We start from the raw sequence: 22,318 nt of genomic DNA, 5'->3' as shown, positions 1-22,318 counted from the left end.
AATATACTTGGCCATGTTGTCTACTAAGCTGACAAGACAGGGATCTACAGCATGTGTCTGTGTTTGTGTGTGCATATATACACATACATATGTATGCGTGTGTGTGTGTGTATATCTCCATGGATAATAATTTCTACATTTATTGATCTTACCACATGCTTTAATAGTCAATGTATAAATGACTGAGCTTTCTTTGTAGCAATAAGAAGAGATTATGAAGATGGTTAAAAATGGCAAGTCGAACATGATACAGACATAAAGACAGGCTAGGTGTAAGAAAAATTTAAAATAGACCACTAATAAATCCATTTTAGTACTTTAGCAACCACAGTATGTTACTGTGCTAGAAAACCCTAAATAAATAGTTTTTCAAACTGGATCCTTTGAACTCTAGCTATCTCAAGGCTAGCTCCCAGTAGTGACAGGTAAATTAAGGAGCTTTTTTTGGGAAGCTATATAAAGTCAATTTGGGAGAGGAGGGATGGGGAAGAGATATTCCAGTACCAAAAAGCATTGAAAAATCATAGGCATGGATAAACTCTGAAGTCCTTTCTATGGTAGAAAATGTAGATTCATGACTGACCCCTACAAAGTTACTACTTAATGATCATTGCTACGTAAAGCTTATAACCTGCCTTGAAGACCAAAAGCAGGTCCTCCCAAAACCTCTAATAAAAGCCCAGCAACATCAACCACAAAATTTCAGACAATTCATCAAAATCCCATGTTAACTCTATGCTAGAGATACCAATACAAAGTTCAAGTCAGTTTTTAAATTTTAAAAATTCTATGAAGTACAAAGTCAAAAGTCAAAATTGTTCAAAACCATGTGCCACGGTGACACACTTCAGAGCCTATCTCATTATTGCAATGGTCATTGGTCTATGTGACTGCGTGGTACCACGAACATTTGTTACGTGCTTAGATGGTATGGATGAGCATTCTGCAAATCTATGTGCATTATGTGAACCAAGTACCATACAAACAGAACTCACACACGTATTTAATTTTTTTTTAACATCCAAAGAAAGGAAGCATAGCAGTCAAGTATTTTTAAATAAAACCAATTAAAAAAATGAAACCTAGGTCACATCCATAGTAGCAGCCAGTGTAGACAGATAGATAACACCAATAAAAAGCCTTCCTCCTACCTTCCCACTAATACTTTGACATCCCTAAAAATAATACCAGAGAAAGGGAGACAGGTAGGGGAGGGTTAGAGCACTAATTTCACCACTCAGAGATAAGTATTCGAAATAGACATTAAGGGTATAAAAATAGTTAGAAAAAATGAAAAAGACCTAATAATTGATATCACAACAGGGTGACTACAGTCAGTAATAATTCAATCATACATTTAAAAATAACTAGGAGTATAATTGGATTGTTTGTAACACAAAGGATTAATGCTTGAGGGGATGGATACCCCATTTTCCATGATGCAATTACTACCCATTGCATGCCTGTATCAAAACTTCTCATGTACCTCATACATATTAGACTTACTATGTATCTCCAAAAAGTAAAAATTAAAAATTTTAAACACAGATATTGAGTTACACAAATGTAAAATTCCTATGATTTTTGCAAATCTGTGTTAGGGAAATGATGTTCATACCTGCTCAAAAGCTAGCTAAATGAATGAATATAAAACTTAACACAAGGAATGAACTAGCTAACATTTTGAAGATCAGTGACAAATTTATATAGACTATTAGAAATAGGCCTGGTGCAGTGGCTCACGCCTGTATTCCCAGCACTTTGGGGGGGCCGAGGCGGGCGGATCACCTGAGGTCAGGAGTTCGAGACCAGCCTCACCAACATGATAAAACCCCGTCTCTACTAAAAATACAAAAATTAGCCGGGCGTGGTGGCACACCCCTGTAATCCCAGCTACTTGGGAGGCTGAGGCAGGAGAATTGCTTGAACCTGTGAGGCAGAGGTTGCAGTGAGTCAAGATTGCGCCATTGCACTCCCGCCTGGGCAACAAGAGTGAAACTCTGTCTTAAAAAAAAAAAAGAAAAGAAAAGAAAAAGAAATATTGGTTGAGGTAGGTATATATCTCAAAATCCAAGACTATATATATGCAAATATATAGACATTTTTATATGCAAATCCACATGCAAATATATAACAGGATATATTCAAAAGCCATTTTGAAAAGAAGTGTTGGCTTATCTTTGAAATAAGGTTATTATTATTATTTTGAGACAAGGTCTCACTCTGTCACCCAGGCTGGAGTACAGTGGCACAATCACAGCTCACTGCAGCCTCGACCTCCCTGGGCTCGAGTGATCCTCCCACCTCAGCCACCTGAGTAGCTGGAGCTACAGGAAGATGCCACCACAACTGGCTAATTTTTTTAAATTTTTGTAGAAACAGTCTTGCTATGTTGCCCAGGCTGGTCGCAAACTCCTGGGCTCAGCTATCCTCCCGCCTTAGCCTCCCAAAGTGCTGGGATTACAGGCATGAATCACCATACCTGGCTGAAATAAGATAATTATATAATTTTTATCAGATATTGTCTTGTTTATATGCTCCAGAGTAACACTATCCAATAGAACTTTCTGTGATGAGAAAAATATTCGCTATCTGCATTGTCCAGCAGGGGCATCCCTAACCACCTGTGGGAATTGAGCCCTTTAAATGGTGGCTAGTGTGACTAAGAAACTCAATCCTTAACTTTTTAAAATTTAGGCCGGACATGGTGGCTCACGCCTGTAATCTTAGCACTTTGGAGGACTGAGGTGGGTAGATCACCTGAGGTCAGCAATTTGAGACCAGCCAGGCCAACAAGGTGAAACCCCGTCTCTACTAAAAATACAAAAATTAGCTGGGCATGGTGGTAAGCACCTGCAATCCCAGCTACTTGGGAAGCTGAGGCAGGAGAATCACTTGAATCCAGGAGGCAGAGGTTGCAGTGAGCTGAGATCGCGCCACTGAACTCCAGCCTGGGCGATGAGAGCAAAACTCTGCCTCAAAAAAAAAAAAAAAAAAAAAAAAAAAAAAAAAAAAAAAAAAAAAAAAATTCAAACTAACTTAAATATAAACAGCCCCGTGTGGCCAAGGCCACCAAATTGGGAGTGCATGTCTGATGAGGAAATGTCTTCCTTGCTTCACCAACACCTTCCTTTTTTTTTTTTTTTTTTTTTTTTTGAGACGCAGTCTTGTACTGTTGCCCAGGCTGGAGTGCAATGGCGCGATCTTGGCTCACTACAACCTCTGCCTCCCAGGTTTGAGCAATTCTCCTGCCTCAGCCTCTCAAATAGCTGGGATTACAGGCGCATGCCACCATGCCCAGCTAATTTTTTGTATTTTTTAGTAGACATGCGGTTTCACTATGTTGGTCAGACTGGTCTCGAACTCCTGACATTGTGATCCGTCCACCTCGGCCTCCCAAACTGCTGGGATTACAGGCTTGAGCCACCGCGCCCGGCCCGCCCTCCATCTTTACAACTCTGCTCAAAGGCTATCTCGGCGCCCCACAGGCAGCAGCACGTGCTCCCTGCATGGTGCCTCCACAGAGCTTTCTGCACTTCTCTGTCTTAGAACTTAGCCACTAAACAGAAACTGTACAAGTGTCAACCTCCCCTGGCAGGTAATCTGTAATCTATACAAAGATAGGACAGTGTTTCATTCATCTTTGTCACCTCAGCATCCAGCAAAGTACCTGATGCATTGTGGGTCCTCATTTCATTTTTATGAAATGAATAAACAGAAAGAGGCTCTAGGCAGCTGATGAAACAGGGAAGTTCTAAATGAAAATTTAACAATGATGGAAACCTATTCTTTTATCTGCTATTTATTTTCTTATTCATACTCATAAAAGGCATTTCAGCCTTCTAGAAAGCCTAGCTAAGTCGTATAGATAGCATTTCTAATAATGTTATTTCAAGGGCATCTGATCAAGTCAGTCACAAGGCGCCCTCACGATTTACAGCTGCAAGTCATCTGCTCACTCACCCTGAAACAGAAACGCCTGGTTAGGAAGCCTCAGAATGAAAGCTTCATTGTGCTGCAAACTTAAAAAAAAAACACAAAACATAGTAGACTTACCATCGCCAACATCAAAGTCCTTGAAAGCCAGTTCTGAACCTGAATCATCAAGAAGGATTTCACCATTCAGTGTGAACATCATGGTGTGTTCGTTCATGTCAACCATACACCCCACGACATCGCCTGCTTGCCAAGAGCGCCCATAGTGTTCATTGCCCTGATGCCACCGCTGGGCCTATACAGAGGACGGAAAAGTCCCTTGTCACAGACTAAGCCACGAAAATAGCACCCACCCACCACTCTCTCACGACTTAACAGCAGCCTCTTCTATTAACACAGCAGTAGGAGAAACTCCAGCTGGCATATCAGTCTACTGCAATGTCCTAAGCAAAATGGAGCTGTCTGGAAATTCTAAATCCCTACCGAATATTAACATGGTATATTATTGAATCTTGAAAAAAATCCAAAAGCTATTTCATGATTTTGAGAGCTTATTATTTTAAAAATGTAACCTCACATACTTTCTACTGAAAGAAAACTTACATGCCTTTAGAATGTATTATTTTTCTGCGACAATGAATGTTTCCCAGAATATGGTTTGTTTTTCTCTACTCCCACAAATACAAATAATTATGAGCTAGGGAATCAAGCTGGGCATCTGTCATTGAAAATGATAGTGTAATTTTCATCTATTTCAAAATAAAATTTCATTCCTTAGAACCAATGGCACAGATACTTTAACAAAATGGAAATCTAGAAGCATTTCAGTTACATGCTAAAAGTAAAAAAGCTTCAAATCAAACCTAAAAATATCCTTAGGATATCTGCTGAAGTAACAAGCCAAAAATTGAATATAGATGCCAACCTTTTTTATATATACATAAAGTGAAATCTTATATTGTAAGTACATTTGAAACATAGTTTTGATAAATGTGACTTTTGGATCTACAAGTATATTCCACTGATTTATAGGTACACCTGAGTTATGTGAATTATCTTGTCAGATGAATCTTTTGACTTTTTCTTAAGCCTCACCTTCATTGTGAATTGGTATGTTACTGGACAGAGTTGCCAATGCAAAGCAATGACATAATTCTCAATATAACACATTGTCTTTTTAAAAAAGTTTACGTCAGGTATCAAAAGGCAATAAAGTGCCCAACCCACTTACCTGGCTGTGGTGTTCTCCTTCCTACCCCACCCATCCCATGCCTGTTCCCAAATTGGGAGTATCCTTTCTTGCCTATCATTTGATTGGGAGTAAAGGTTATTTTAACTTCCTCAGGATACTTCCTACCCTGGTTCATTACATCTGATCTTCAGGAGGTATAAACCTAAAGCTGCCTTTTATCTGTTATTTTATTTTTTGAAGTTTAAAGTTTGCTAATTCTCACCCCACCCAAAAAAGTATTAAAATTTTCTATTTGAAATTTAAAAAAAACTGGATTCAGGAAATGTGATGTTTCAGAACTAAGTGGGTCAACTGCCCTAATTTCAAGCCTAGAAATCCTTTCCTACACAGGACATTTCACACCAAGAAATATCCAAATATTAAATCTCTTCATGATTGCTTATTTATTCTAATTTTATTTTTCTTGGTTAAAAAGTAGCTTTTTCCCCCTTACGTGAAAAGGAAAATAAATTCACTTAAAAATAAAAAAATAAAAAGAAGACTTTAAAAAAATCTATGATTTTACCAATCAAAAGTGACTATTATTATCCTATTGTGGCTATAAGCATATATACATTGTTGTTGTTATTATTTTTTTGTTTGTTTTGAGACAAGGTCTCACTCTGTTGCCCAGGCTGGAGTGCAGTGGTGTGATCACGGCCCACTGCAGCCTCGACCACCCGAGCTCAAGCAATCCTCTCACCTAAGCCTCCTAAGTAGTGAGACCACAAGTGTACACCACCATGCTTGACTAATTTTAAATTTTTTTTTTTTGTAGAGACAAGATCTTACTTTGTTGCCCAGGCTGGTCTTGCACTCCTAGCCTCAAGTGATCCCTCCGCGTCAGCCTCTCAAAGTGCTGGGATTACAGGCGCCTGGCCCATATTACTGATCAAAATATTTTACATGTGTAAAACAATCTTTAAACTTTTATAAATATATAAATATCAAAATAAACACCTGACCGGCTTCCAACCAACTTAATAGAAATTACCAATAACGTTGAAAATGAAAATCATTTGTGATTATAAACAACACTGCTTTAAGCATTGTAGCTATTAAATGTTTATACAAACATACCACTAATTATAGCCTAAAGATAAACTCCTGATATGGAATTGCTGTGTCAATGTATATGCATTTTTCCTCTATATATGTATCTTTAACATTTTGATAGATAAAGATGACTTACCTTTTTGATAACCATGGAAAAGCAATATCTTACTTGGTGAATTTCACTGTATTCATGGATTGTAGGGAAGGGTTTTGAGACTACGAGGACAAAAGCTTTCCTGTGAAATATTTTTCCACGTTTGTGCTGTGGAAAACACTGGTATTGTGATGCTACCAAGAGGAACAGCAGAGGTGATGAGCCTCCAGCACGTACAGATGACTGGTACAGGACAAAGTCCACTCACCTTGAAGCCATCAAAGGCAAAGGCACGTTCATCCGAGCCAAGCTCCTGATCCGGTTGGCAACCAGGCCGACTCCAACCAACCCTCATGTCTCCAGCAGTGACCGTCTCAAATTCAAAATACCACCGTCCGGCCTTCACTGCATAGGTCTTCTCGGCACGGAAGATTCGGAACCTTTCCCCAGTGCCACTGCACACTTCGGCTCTGGCTGCTGGGAAATGGACAGAGATTTCTGGTGGTCATTGGATGGGGAAGTGAAAGAGAAGGAAAGATATCATCAATAAAAGAAGGAAAGATAAATCATGACTTTAGTAATTCAACGTGCAGCGATGATGATAATGATACCTTCTTATCTTCTTTCCCATTTTACCAAGTGCTTTCTGATCTAGGATCAGCCACTGTCAGAACAGCTGGGTGAAGTGGAAAGCGTCAGGGCTTGCGCTGGAGAGACTGGGGAATGAGCCTCTTGCTGCCAGGGTTGGTGGCGTTCCCTCCACCAGCCTAATTTTCAGGAGGGAACGACTTTTCTGTAGAACAAAACCCAAGTGCCTTGGTGCTTTGGTTGTGGAGGATGAGATGGAAAGAAGACAATAAGAAAAAAGATCCGAACTGCTCTGCATAAGAAATGAGTAGACATTTATGGGTGAGAGAGAAGAGGGAAGATGAAGCAAGGAAGAGAAGAGAAACAGAAATAAGGGAAAGTTGTAAACAGTGGAGAAAAGTAACAATAGTATCAATAGGAAAAATTTCCCTACAGGATGGTGATGGCTAAGGAACTCAAACGTGATGCAAAATTTTTCCGTTCTCGCATACATCTTCACTGTGATCGGCTATACATACAAATGCTGTATTTAAAAGATCGGGGGAATAAAAATGAAAAGGTCAGCATCCAACATTGGGACAAGTGTGATGCAAAAGGGGGAAAAGTATCCATAGGAAATGAGATACGGGTGAGATTGAGAGAGAGGGGGGATTGAGAGAGAGGGGGAAGCCTCAGAATGAGGAACCCAGAGCCAGAATGAGGATGAGAAGGTAAGTCCTTCTGAAATCACAGGGGAGGGGAATGAGTGTTCATTGAATTGCTATCTCGAAGAAGGTGGTCACCTCAGCTAACATCCAAGTTAGATGCAGAGGAGGAAATTTCAGACTTGACCAACATCGCACAATTAAAAATGGTGGAATTTGGGAGCTGCTTCATGTTACAGCCCCTCTTCTTCCTACTTTGCCTCCAATAGCTGGCACAGAGTTACTAGATACTGGTTAAATGCTAGTTTTCAGCCAGGTGTGGTGGCTCACAGCTGTAGTCCCAACACTTTGGAAGGCCAAGGTGGGAGGATCGCGCCTGGGCAACATAGTGGGACCCTGTCTCTACAAAGAGTTTAAAAATTCAGCCAGGTGTGGTAGTGCATGCCTGTAAGTCCAAGCTCCTCAAGAAGCTGATATGGAAGGGTCACTTGAGCCTAGAAGGTCGAGGCTGCAGTGAGCTATGGTCATGCTACTGCACTCCAGCCTGGGTGATAGAGTGAGATCCTATCTCAAAACAAAACAAAACAGACAGACAGACAGACAGAAAGAAAGAAAGAAGAAAAGAGAAGAGAGGAAAGGAGTTCCTATTTGTTTCTCCTTAAGATTTGGGAAAGACTTTATGCATAATAAAAATTTAATAACGTTCAATCAGTGACTTGGTATGATCAAATTAGAAATATAAAAATAATCTATATAAGCACTAAAGGCTGTCAATAAACATAGAGCTAGGTCATATGTAACAATTTAAAATTAGATGAAGTAAAGCAGTGGAGACAACATGGCTGTAGCATGAGATGGCTCCCTATCACACAGGCTTAATTAATGAAACGATCAATAACTGCTTTTTGATAATGGTGGTGGTGATTATTGAATGTAGAACTAACTGAATCTGCTGGCTAACGCTTCAGAAACTAGCTTAAGTCTCTGAATCAGAGAAACATCTCTATGGTTAAGGGTAAATTCTCATGCTTATTACTTGGTAAGTAAATATATTTTGAAAAATAGGATTGTAAATGTTTTGAGAGAAAAAAATTCTATCAGATTTTATGATATTTAAATATCAGATTTTATGATATTTAAAGGTAGTTTGTGCTATTAAGAAACTAGTTCTGGCTCACACCTGTTATCCTAACACTGTGGGAGGCTGAGGCAGGCAAATCGCTTGAGGTCAGGAGTTCGAGACCAGTCTGGCCAACATGGTGAAACCCCGTCTCTACAAAAAATACAAAAATCGGCAGGGCATGGTGGCATATGCCTGTAATCCCAGCTACTTGGGAGGCTGAGCAGGAGAATCACTTGAGCCTGGGAGGCAGAGGATGCAGTGAGCCCGTATCGTGCCACTACACTCTAGCCTGGGCAACAGAGCAAGACTTTGTGTTAAAAAAAAAAAAAAAAGAAGAAACTAGTTCTCAGTGCTGCAGTACTAAATAAACAGGAAAGTCAAATTTTTACTCAGTATTTCCTCAAAAAACAGATTACTGATAAATCGTTTCCTTAAAACATGCCTGTAACCTTCCCTAAATGAACCTAAGAGATATTAAATATGAGCTATAAATTACACAAAAATTTGGAGATTATTTTCAGGGAAGAAAAAATTATCAGGTAGTTATCCTTATTTTTAATTATGCTGATATTTGCCAATAAAATATTACATTACATTCTAGTATGCATTAATAGATGTAACTCCTAATTTTCTAAATATAGAATTAGTATATACTATAGTTATTATACACTATAAAAACCATACTATAGTTTTTTTGGAAAACTAAACTACTGAAAAATACCAGGTTCTCTTTTCTCTGTTTGGTTTCTAATATATCAAGACCTCACAGATATGTATAGTGCACTCAAGTAATGCAAACTAATTTTAATATTAGCTCAAATCAAATATTTTAGAAGGCAAATTTGGTATAAAAATATAATAATTTCCCCAAAAGCCCCCTACAAAATTCTCTTGGAATTAAAACATACCAGTAATCCCCTTTATTACTATAGGGAATGAAAATAGGGGGTACTATATGGAGAATATACTGCAGTAGAAACAATGCAGAACTTCTGAGTCCTAATATTCTTCTTCCTGGCCCTAATGCTATGCTATTCTTATGCTCATTGATGATACTCAACCTGAACTTGAAACAAACATGTGGTTCACAGATTCATGCAAGGGACTTCACACACAAAAAAAAAAAAAAAAAAGTACTCTTCTTTTTCTTTTTTAATCTCTGTGGATTTTCCTATTTGTTTGTCTTTGGGTTTTTTTTGAGATGGAGTTTTGCTCTTGTTGCTCAGGCTGGGGTGTGATGGCACGATCTCGGCTCATTGCAACTTCTGCCTCCCGGGTTCAAGCAATTCCCCTGCCTCAGCTTCCTGAGTAGCTGGGGTTACAGGCATGTGCCACCATCCATGCCCAGCTAATTTGTTTGTATTTTCAGTAAAGACGGGGTTTCACCACCTTGGTCAGGCTGGTCTCGAACTCCTGGCCTCAGGTGATCCACCAGCCTCAGCCTCTCAAAGTGCTGGGATTACAGGTGTGAGCCACCGTGCCCGGCCGTATAGTATATATTTATTAAGTTAGTTTAGGGTAGTTTGCAACCACTTTTTAAAGAAGCAACAGTTCAACATTATACTTCTTGCTAAAATACTAATACAAAGTGAAATCTGGGTTTGTAGGAGTTTTTTAAAAAGATCCAGGCAATCTGTAACAAATTTACTTTGCATACCTTGTAGCATCAAGCACCTGAGCCACAAAGTGCGTGCTCCATATATACCTGCCAAACTGTATCTAGAAACAAAGACTCTTCCGGGCTCCGGATACAGGAACCCAGACAAGTAGCTAATGGGTAGCATCCTGTCAAAGGCACAGAACTCCCCCCCAAACATCCTTCTGCTTTGCTCGATTTTAAACATGATCTATTTATGTGTTTGATAGGCAATTACAACTCATGTAAGTGTGTTATATAAGTGATTTTTATACTGTGATAATGAATATAATAATAATGGACATTTAAAAATGAATAGTTGGGAGACATATTCCTGTTATACATTATCAAGTCTGTTGGTATTCAAAGCAGAAACAATTCGGGAATTACATTATTAACTAACCACCTCAACATTAACGCCAAGGACTGAGAAAAGACTGTGCTCCCCGCACCTCCCAGGCACGACACACCACCAGCCACCTAACTAGGGCCTAAAACGAGCTCAGGAGATGGAGACCACGGTGAAACCCCGTCTCTACTAAAAATACAAAAAATTAGCCGGGCGTGGTGGCGGGCACCTGTAGTCCCAGCTACTCGAGAGGCTGAGGCAGGAGAATGGCGTGAACCCGGGAGGCGGAGCTTGCAGTGAGCGGAATTGCGCCACTGCACTCCAGCCTGGGCGACAGAGCGAGACTCCGTCTCAAAAAAAAAAAAAAAAAAAAAAAAAAAAAAAAAAAAAAAAAAGGCCCAAAGTAACCATACACTCTGCTCTCCAACCAAACAATACAGCTAAGAAACTATGTGCCACTAGAGGGCAGTCAAGATCTAACTATACATTAAAATCATACGTTACAAGAAGCTATAAGGAAAAGCTAAAATTTTATACATATCTAGAATCTTTTAGGTCTAATGATAATACTTGAAAAAATTATTGGTATTAATCAGCCATCCTTTCAACCTTCTGGTATTATTTTGGATAAAGCAATTCAAATCTTGATTAAACCTTGTAGTAAATAAGAATAATTTCCATTTTCAAATGCTTTAAAATATTATTGACAACAGTAATCCAAAGATAGTACAACTCAAATACAGAGTTCATGTTTTATCTGGAATATGTAAGCATTCTCCTAAGAGAAAATAAATTATAATTCTGATTAATTACATAAGGCTTGATTCAATTTTATTAAACTTTATAAAATTTATAAACCTTGACTTTTTTTAAATGTCAGCAACAGCAGTATAGACTATTATAAATTAATGTTTTTAATCTCCTCTTAGTGATAATCAGACTGATTTTGCTTTATGCTATAAAATCTCTCAACATCTATCTTTTAATTTTTATTCCCACCATCCTTGTTCAAAAAAACAATTTTTCTAAAGCCTCCCAACTGCTCTATCTCCAAGCACTGCCCCCTCCAATCTGTCCCTTCCCACTGTTGCCATAGTTATATTGCTATTGTAAACTGTGATCACACATCAAGCTCTTGCTTTAAAACTTCCCGGGGCTGGTACTCCTTTTACAAATTTATCCACATTTCTTAGCTGAGTTTGCAAGATACTCCATATTTTGTCCTAATCCTTCTACCTTCATCTATGTCTGTTCCCTCTCCCCATCTGTACCCTATATTTTATCCTAAGTGGACCATCTACCCTTTCTCAACTCTTTCTACACTTAATCACATCAGACATACTTTCTTTCTAGTAGCGATGGCCTTTCTGACACTAATCTCTACTTGTTGAAATTTTGATCCTCTCAACATCTAACTCTGAAGATGTTTCTCCCTTTACTGATTCCTCCTATTGGAAAATTAATCTTTCTTCTTATGTCTTTTCCATAGAGATCACCTGCTTCCCTACTATGAAGCACGCTGTTATATTCTGGCACATAGTAAACAATAAGCATAATCTCCGCTTCTACTGTAGAATGTGCCACTCTATTCTCATTGCTCACTGCTCACATAACTTCAGTAAAATCGAACCTTGTCAAACACCTGTTAGTGGCTCTATCTCTAAATTCTTAAAATACAGAGACTGTGTGATCACCATTGTTTCCTCCCTGTTTTCTCATTTTCTTATACACTCACTCTTCAAACTCATTAGATTCCTTCATTCTTCCCTTCCCTATATAACTTTCCATACTTTCTTGCTCTTATTAGCTTTTCCCCTACTTGTTCTCTTAACCCCAATTACTGTCCAATTTCGCCACCTTCACTCTCAACATCTATACCTGCTCTGCTGAGTTCCCAGAAAACACATGCACAGAACAGACTGGCACCGCTAACTCACAGTCTCTAACCTCAGCGGGACCATCAGTGTTTCTCCACAATGTTTTTATCTGTTTGCAGTCTGCTCTCTGTTCCATCCCACAAAACAGCAATTTTTAATCTTTATTGCTGAGTGACATCAGCAGAAATGGTAGAGAAAGAACCTCCAAAAATCCTCTTCTCCACAGAATTAATGAGAACACTGGCAAAAAATTATGCAAATGAAATTTTTCATAGCTCTGGAAATTAACTAAAGGCTGGCAAAAGCCAGGGAGTGTTTATTTGATAAAAATGTCCAAATGTTGGTAAGAACAGCAAACTAGTGATGTTTTAATTTGCTCCTGCCCCATCACCCTCTCTCTAATTCCATAGCATATTGAAAACCAAAGGCCCCTCAATCATAGTGAAAATCAGCCACCCACAAGCCCTTGTAGTGGGCAGAACAGAGCTGGAGTTCCTCCAAATCCCAGTTCCCAGATAACTGTCTTTATGTTCCCTTTTCTGGAAAATTCCATTGGTAAGACTTGTCTTTATTCCACTTGACTTAGAGCTTGCCCAGTGCAAATAGTCGTTTGTCCAAGGACATTTGTTGAAAATCATCTGAGGCAATTTGTTAGCCTTGCAGCTTTGTGAGGCAGCAGTAACAGTTGAGGCAAACAGCAACTGACCAAAAAGTTTGAAAGGAAAAGCTGGGGAGTGAAATATCCATAGTGGGATGTGAGAAGCTCCAACATATTCCTGGGACTCTAGAAGGCCATGCTCATGCCCAGGGCTGTGCATGTATTCAGGAAAAACCTGAGAAAGCTAACACCTCTGAAAGACCTTGAGGCTCTGCACATGCAGTAAGAGAAGGCTGATGCGAAATTACAAATTGCCAGTTGAGTGTTGAAGGCATGTGCCAACATGCTCACATTACATTGCCTCTCCTTTGGTAAAGACTGGGAGACTTATCGGTCCTAGGGATTTAAAGAAGTCTCTGTCCTACCATTAGCTGACCATGAAGCTAATGAAACTGAGACTTCAGTGGCCACACGTGACAGGCAACACAGTCTCTACTAAACTAGTTTAGAAAAATTACTAAGAAAGCAAACAACAATGATAATAAGCACAACAACAAAATCTGAAATACAGGCAAATACCGTTACCAAATTACATTATTTAAAATGTTCAATGTTTCACAAAAATTGTGAGACATGCAAAAAGACAAGAAAGTATGTCCCATACATAAAGGGGGAAAAAGCAGTCAATAGAAATTATTCCTCAGAAGGCTGAGATGTTGGGCTTATTAGACAAAGACTTTAAGTTAGGTATTTTAAATCTGTTCAAAGAACTAAATAAAACCGTGTGTAATGAACTAAATAAAAGTATGAGGCTGGGCACAGTGTCTCATGCCTGTAATCCCAGCACTTTGGGAGGCTGAGGCAGGTGGATCACCTGAGGTCAGGAGTTCGAGACCAGCCTGATCAACATGGTGAAACCCCGTATCTACTAAAAATACAAAAGTAGCCGGGCATGGTGGTTGTCCAACTCTGTTCTGCCCACTCCAGCCGCTTGTGGGTGGCTGATTTTCACTATGATTGAGGGACCGTTGGTTTTCTATACCATAGAATTAGAGAGAGGGTGATGGGGCAGGAGCAAATTAAAACATCACTAGTTGCTGTTCTTAGCAACATTTGGACATTTTTATCAAATAAACACTCCCTGGATTTTGGCCAGCCTTTAGTTAATTTCCAGAGCTATGAAAATTTGATTTGCATAATTTTTTGCCAGTGTTCTTATTGTCCCAGCTACTTGGGAGGCTGAGGCAGGAGATTCACCTGAACCCGGGAGGTGGAGGTTGCAGTGAGCCGAGATCACACCATTGCACTCCAGCCTGGGCAACAAGAGCAGAACTCCATCTCAAAAAATATATATATATAAAAATGATGCTTCACCAAATAGTGAATATCAATAAAGAGGCAAATTATAAAAAAGAACCACAATTTCTGGAGTTGAAAAGCACAGTACCTGAAATTAAAAATACACCAGAGGGCTCAACAACAGATTTGCACTGACAAGAATCAATGAACTTGAAGATAAGTCCATTAGTCAAGTATGAAAAACTGAAAAAGAAATGAAGAAAGATAAGCAGAGCTTCAGAGGCCTGGGGGATACACTCAACCATACCAACATACACATGATGGAAGTCACAGACTGTAAGGAGAGACAGAAAACAGAAGAAAGAATGAATAAATAATGGCCAGAAGCTTCCCAAATTTGATGAAAAACATTCATTTATACATCCAAGAAGTACAATAAACTTTGGGGATAAACTCAAAGAAATTAAAACTAGACACATCATAATCAAATTGTTCAAATCCAAAAACAGAGAGAGAATCCTGAAAACAGCAAGAGAGAAGCAACTCATCACATATAAGGGACCCTTCAAAATATTAGTGTCAATGTCTTATCAGAAAACATAAAGGCCAGAAGGCAGTGGGATGATATATCTGAGTACTAGAAGAAAAAATAATTGTTAGCTGAGAATTCTATACCCAACACATCTTTATTGCTCTCTTCAAGGCTTCAAATCCAGTCCAGCCTTCCCTAACTTCTACTCCTTAGGAAAATAAACTCATTTTCTATCTCAACCTGAAGATAATAATTGTACAGTAGACTGCCCTCAGCTTCCTCCTGATTTTCCCTGTACACAGGTTTTTGCAGCGTCTTCAATCTTTACTTCTTTCCTACTAACCTTAGGGGAACAAGTGTTGTTCCTTTTATATGAGGCCAATCCCTTTACCCATGCTCTGAATTTAATTCCCTTCAACCTTCTCAGTGACCACAGCTCATCAAGCTCCTCTTACTGTACTTTCAACCTCTCTCTCTCTTAGTGTAAAAATGTCCATATTTCTTTCAGTTAAAAAATGAAATCTTTAACCCTCTGTTTCTCTCTAGCAATAGTCTCACGTTTGTATTTATATATGTAATTGAATCCTGGTATATTTGTTGAGTTGTCTCACATGCACCTCAAACTGAAGATGTTTACAATAAAACTCAGAATCTTCCCACTACCCCATGTCCATCTGCTCCAATTCCTGTGTTCCCAACCAATGTATATGTACTTGACATCTATCAATCCAGAAACTATCTCAGATGCCTCCTTTGTCCTTCTGCTGATTCTACTTCTAAATGCCAAATAATTTTTTCTGTTCACAGTATTGCCAAAGACAAGGCCTCCAACACTCCTCATCTATACTTCTTTTTTTAATCACCAAACTGCTGTCCTCATCTCCAGTTTTGTTTACATTCAGCCTTTTTCCTAAAGAGCCACTAGAATCATTCTTTAATTTAAAAAAAAAATCTGTTTCAACTCCTGCCTCCTCTATTTCATCTACTGCCACTTTTCAAATTCCACTCTACATCTGGTCATGCAAAGCTCTCTGAAATTCCCATTTGCAATCCTCCTCGTGTCTCTAAGCCTTTACATATACTATTCTCTCTGCCTGAAATGCGTGAACCCAATTGACTTAGCTGTACCTACTTTGGTGGTTTTAAAATATGTCCACAAATACTTTAGTACACCTCCATTCAAAAAGCGTGGGCTTCATTTAGTGGTTCACTTCTAACAAACAGAATATAATAGAAGTAATTGTAACAAGCATTGCCACATCCTCCTTGTACTCACTCTTCGATTTTTCTTTCTGGGGGAAGTCAGCTTCCATGTGAAGGTACTTGAGCATCTCTATGAAGAGCTCTGTGTGGCAAGGCTGTGCCCACCTGGCTGTGTCTTCTGCCAACAGCCAGAGAGGAAGACAGTTCTTTAGCCAACAGTTATGCAAGTGAGCTGTCTTAGTATCCAATGCTCCAGCTCCAGTGAAGTCTTCAGATGACTTAAGCCCTGGCCAACTTAATAGCAACCTCAGAGACACTATGATCCAGAACCACCTGACTATGCCACTTTCACATTCATAACCCACAGAAACTTTGAGATAACAAATGTCTGTTACTTTTAGCCACTGAGAGGGTTTTTGTTTTTTTTTTTTTTTGGTGGGAGGGAAAGGGGTAGTTTGCTGTACAGGAATAGATAACTAATATACCTCTTCTTTAAAGATTTCCCTCATATCACCAAGCTGAGTTAAACCTCCTGTGTTATGACTCTTCGGCTTAACACTTTCATTGTATGGTAGCGGTGGCAATTTAGTCTATTTTCCCTGTCTACACTGAGAGCTACATAAGACAAAAACTCGTATTCATCTTTGAATTCCCAGAACTAGGCACAGTAGATGTCCCATATCTATGTGTTAAAATAAAATAGGGTGGCCAGGTGCAGTGGCTCATGCCTGTAATCCCAGCACTTTGGGAGGCCGAGGTGGGTGGATCACAACGTCAGGAGTTCAAGACCAGCCTGGCCAATATGGTGAAACCCCGCCTCTACTAAAAATACAAAAAAAAAAAAAAAAATTAGCCTGGCGTGGTGGCGCGCGCATGTAGTCCCAGCTACTCAGGAGGCTGAGGCGGGGAAAATCACCTGAAATGGGGAGGCAGAGGTGGCAGTGGGCTGAGATTGCACCACTGCACTCCAGCCTGGGGGACAGAGTGAGACTCTGTCTCAAATAATAATAATAATAATAAAAATTAAAAAATGGAAATCAGAAGAATTGCAAATATGGAAGCAAAATGAAGTGCAGCGTAAGTTTTATAAATATAAACTCCTTTTCTTTCTTCTTAAAATTCACATAATTCATAAGAAAGTGGGTACCCATAAGGTAGCAATATGTTGTCCACAACGGTGTTAGGAAGATGCAATTATTAATATGTAGTGGCTACAAACAGTATAAAACACTGTATGTCATCAGAATCACATCTTAACATTTTACTTATCTGGCATCATTCTGGAGTGAAGTTATCTCTAAAAGCAAATGTATCATGTGTCACTGAATATAGTTTATGCCCTTAAGTGACAATATCTTTAAAATATAACCATCATTGACTTTTTTCTGTCTGGCATTGTAATGCATATTTCTATGTACAGGGGAAAATGTACTCTTTTTCTTGGATACTGACCACAATTAACTCTTTCCTTGAAGACTCAAGGTTATAAATTCTCTGAGCTGTAGTGTTTTCCCTTATTTCTAGTTATTATCTGTAACTTTAGACATTTATTATTATCTTATTATCTACAAGTTTAGAATTGAGTCAATGAGACTTACGCATTCTCTGTTTGCAATTTTCAGTGAGTATCAGGAAGGCAATCTTGTGAGAGTTCCTTCTAAATGTAGAGTAAATAACTTTCAAAATGTTTGATATTAAGCAGAGTGCGGGAGTGGAAGGAAAATGGGTAATTACATCTCTATTAAGACTATAGATACCAAAATATAAATATTCATGTGTAAAGTAATGAAAACCTGGGGAAATCAAATGGTTGATGTGTCAGACTATAAAACCATGTGTGAGTTTTTTCCCCAAAATTTTATCTTTATCATTATATAAGTATCTTTCCAACCTAAAAATATATTGACTGTCGTCACTGCTACATACATCCTCTAGGGATGCACAAATGTTAAAGAATTATAAAGTTAGAGGGAAGCTCAAGAACTCTTCAATTATTACACCCTTCTTTTGCCTAAAGAGAGTAGTTGAATCAAATATTTGAAAGTATGCAAAAACACTATTGGAAGTACTATATTATCATAAGGCAATGTTAGTGAATATTTGTATGCTTGATATATACACTTGTTGATTAGAAAGTACATTTAATAGGTCATTTCAAGGCTGTGAAACCAGGATCTCTTGATACTGTGATTGAACATTAACGTTCTCCATAGGATGCCATAGTCCCACTCAATAATGCAGAGCTTTCCTAAGGTAATGTAAGACATAGTCACGCATAACCATGGCAGATCACTCATAATAATCCACGACTGGTGATATGGAGAAACAAATAAATGTCTGAAAGTTTAACCAAAAGTACATTTAAGATCAATCAACCTTTGAAAAGATTTATAAAATCAATTAATCCCTTAGAGAAGTAATCAAGATAAAAAGAGAGAAAACATCAACTATCAATATCAGGAATGAAAAGGGGGATATCATTAAAGATCCTACAGACATTAAAAGAACAGTAAGAACACATTAGTGCAATTTTATGCCTATATATGGCAACCTAAATTAAATGAACTAATTTACAGAAAAACATAATTTATCAAAGCTGACACATGAATAAACAGAAAATCTAAATAGCTCTCAAGCTATTAAATACATTGAATTCATAACAAAATACCTTTCCTATAGGATAAAACTCTAGGCTCATGGTTTCGATGATAAATTCTGTCAAATATTTGAAAAAGAAATAATATAGAATTAACACAAATTCTTTCTGAAAACAGAAGAGAAAATTTCCTACTTAGGAAGCTAGGTTTACATTGATATCAAAATCTAACAAAGACATAATAAGAAAAAAATATATATCAGTGTATTGCCCATAAACTTAGCTACAAAAGTCCTAAGCAAAATATTAACAAATAGAATACAGCTCTGTGTAAAAAAGGACAGTGCATCATGACTGAGGAGAGTTATCCTAGAACTAGAAAGTTAGTTTAATATTTGAAAATCACTTGATAGCCATGATACCCACAGAATACAGGAGAAAAATACATCATCTGTTCAATAAATGGGGGAAAAAGCACTTGACAAAATTCAAGACCCTGTTTATGATAAAATCACCCACAAACTAAGAAGAATAGAAGGGAATCTCTTCAATGTGATAAAGGACAGCTATAAAAAGCTATGCTTAACATCACACTTAATGGTGAAACATCACAACTTTCCCCCTATAAGGCAGAATAAACTCTCTTACCATTTCTATTCAATAGTGTTCTGAATTCTTTACCAGTTCAATAAATCAAGGAGCAAAAAAGCTGTAACAATTGTAAAAGAAAAAGTGAGGTTTAGTTTTTGCAGACCTCATGATTATGTATATAGATAATCCCACTGAATTTACAAGAAAAATGGAACTGACATATAAATTTAGCCAAATCACAGGATATAAGATCAATATGTAAATATCAATCATATATCTCATATTCATGTACAGTTGGAAAATGAAATGAACTTTAAACTAATTTCATTTAGTAGTATCGAAAATATCAGATAAATCTAACAAATAAAGTATAAGACCTCTACTCTGAAAACTGCAAAGCAATGCTAAGAGAAACTAAAGAGGATGAAAATAAATGAACAAATGTACCATGTTCATGAATTGGTTGACTAAATATGGCTAAAATATCAATTCTTCCCAAACTGACCTATGAATTCAACTGTAATCCCATCCAAATCAAATTAACAAGTTGAATCTAAGTGTATATAGAAATGCAAAAGAAGAACAAAAAAACCTTTATAAAAGATGAAAGAAGTTGGAAGACTTGCCCTACCTGACTTTAAGATTTATTAGGTGATAAAAATGAAGACAATGAAATATTAGCTTAAGGACAGACATACAGATCAATGGAACAGAATATACAGTCCAGAAATAGACTGACTTATATGTTCAATAGGTTTTGACTAAGATGCCAAGGTAATTTAATTTGGTAAGGATAATTGTTCCAGCAAATGGTGCTGGGACAGTTGGATATTCATCTGTACAACAAATGAACCTTGATCTTAACCTTACATCATACACAAAAGCTAACTCACTTTAGATCACAGACCTACAAGTAAAAGCTAGAATAATAAAACTCTGGGAGGAAACATAAGAGACAATATTTTTGTTTTTGCATAGGCAAAGATGTCCTAGGAACCCACAACTATAAAGGAAAAAAATCATAAATGGACTTCAAATTAAGAATGTCTGCTCTTTGAAAGACCTCATTAAGAAAAAGGAAAAGCAACTCACAAATGGAAGAAAATCCTTCCATACCTGACATGGTTCTTCTATTCAAAATATACTTTTAAAAACACAATTCAGTAAAAAGGCCAACACAAATTAGAAAATATGCCTCAGTAACTATACTCCCAGGTATTTAGTCTAAGAGAAATGAAAGATTAATTATATTAATTATATACCAAGATTTGTATATGAATATTCATAGCAGCCTTACTCATAATCACCTGAAATTGAAAACAACCCAAATCATCCATCTATAGGAGAATGGATAAACAAACCATAAATTATTACTATTATTATTTAAGGAATGCCACCGAGCAATAGATTTTGTGATACACATAAAACAGGCAAGATCATAAAAGCATTATGATGAACAAAAGAAACTACATATAAAAAATACATGTGATAGTGATTATGAAATCTACATTTATAGGTTACATTTATATGTCTATTTGCTATAAATTAATCTGTAATGATAGAACTTACAAAGTGGTTACTTTGTTGGGAACACAAACTTTCTGGAATGAAGAAAATATTGGAGGTGTTTTCGGTAGTGGTTCCTTTTGTTTCTACAACTGTCAAAATTTACCAAACTGAACACTTTAGATGTGTACATTTTATTGTATATATATTTCTATTCAATTTAAATATTTCAATTTAAAAACTGTTTTTTAAATTGTTTTTAAAACAATTTCTATTTCAATTTAAAAACATAATTATATAGAACTAATTAGCTTTGAGGGTTTATTCTATATCAGAAAATTACAGAAGTCTTTCTGATTGCCATTTTTTGGCTTACAAGCCTTTTATTATTTATTTTCTTCCCAGTGGTTACAGGGACTATACACTCTTTGAGACAGGTATCTTCTTGGTATCTTGCACACCTAACAGCATCTGATTCATAATGAGTGTACCACATCTCTGTTGTTACAAAGCTAACCTCAAGATAGACATTATGTTAGCATTGTGGATATTACTGTTAACAAGTAGATATGTCATTTAATTTGCAGCAAATATAAGAATCCAGTAACTGATAAGATCTGTCAAGATGCTAAGTATGTCTTTACTCAATTCAAAGGACTAAAATATGTCAGGATGCCTATGATTAGGATCCTACACCTGCCACTTTAAATGGGAAGACACAGAAGTCCCTGAATCTCAGTTTCCTTATCTGTAAAATGAGCGTAATACGAGTATCATCCTCATAAGAGTTACTGTGAGGATTAAATAATAATTGTAAAAGTCTTAGAAATACTTACATAGTTAATATATAAACTATCATTATTATTTAAGATCCACTTTTATGTACAGGTAATGCACTGAAAATATGAGCCACTAGAATACATTTGGAATACATTTTTAAAACTTTCCATCAAAAATTACAGGTACTGTGACGAAGCACACAACCCCAATTTCTTTTTTGCCAATTTTTTGAAAATGGGTATTAAACTAACTCAAACTGCAGGAGCAAAGGATTAAAGAGTGGATCATTCTAAACTACATTCTTTTTTTTTTTTTTTTTTGAGATGGAGTCTCGCTCTGTCGCCCAGGCTGGAGTGCAGCAGCGCCATCTCGGCTCACTGCAAGCTCCGCCTCCCGGGTTCACACCATTCTCCTGCCTCAGCCTCCCGAGTAGCTGGGACTACAGGTGTCCGCCACTGTGCCCTGCTAATTTTTTTGTATTTTTTAGTAGAAATGGGGTTTCACTGTGTTAGCCAGGATGGTCTCGATCTCCTCACCTCGGGACTCACCTTCCTTGGCCTCCCAAACTGCTGGGATTACAGGCGTGAGCCACCGTGCCCAGCCTAAACTACATTCTTCAAAGGTATTATTTAAGGAAAACGTATTCTTCGCAGAACCTTTAAAAATCCACTGTGTTCAA

The 22,318-nt window shown here is 37.6% G+C and overlaps 1 protein-coding gene across 1 annotated transcript in view; it reads right to left on the bottom strand.

Moving 5' to 3' along the window:
• Nucleotides 1-22,318, bottom strand: part of RYR2 (ryanodine receptor 2) — a 784,036-nt gene that overhangs the window by 259,572 nt on the left and 502,146 nt on the right. Inside the window, exons 28-29 of the mRNA XM_055233438.2 lie at nt 6,586-6,794; nt 4,057-4,231 (exon numbers count right to left, since the gene is read on the bottom strand). Coding sequence (XP_055089413.1) covers nt 4,057-4,231; nt 6,586-6,794 — 384 coding nt within the window. The remainder of the gene's footprint in view (nt 1-4,056; nt 4,232-6,585; nt 6,795-22,318) is intronic.

The sequence above is a fragment of the Symphalangus syndactylus genome, chromosome 19, assembly GCF_028878055.3.
Source record: "Symphalangus syndactylus isolate Jambi chromosome 19, NHGRI_mSymSyn1-v2.1_pri, whole genome shotgun sequence".
Classification (NCBI taxonomy): domain Eukaryota; kingdom Metazoa; phylum Chordata; class Mammalia; order Primates; family Hylobatidae; genus Symphalangus; species Symphalangus syndactylus.
The sequence above is the reverse complement of the archived record's forward strand: the minus strand, read 5'-3'. Positions and strand labels throughout refer to the sequence as shown.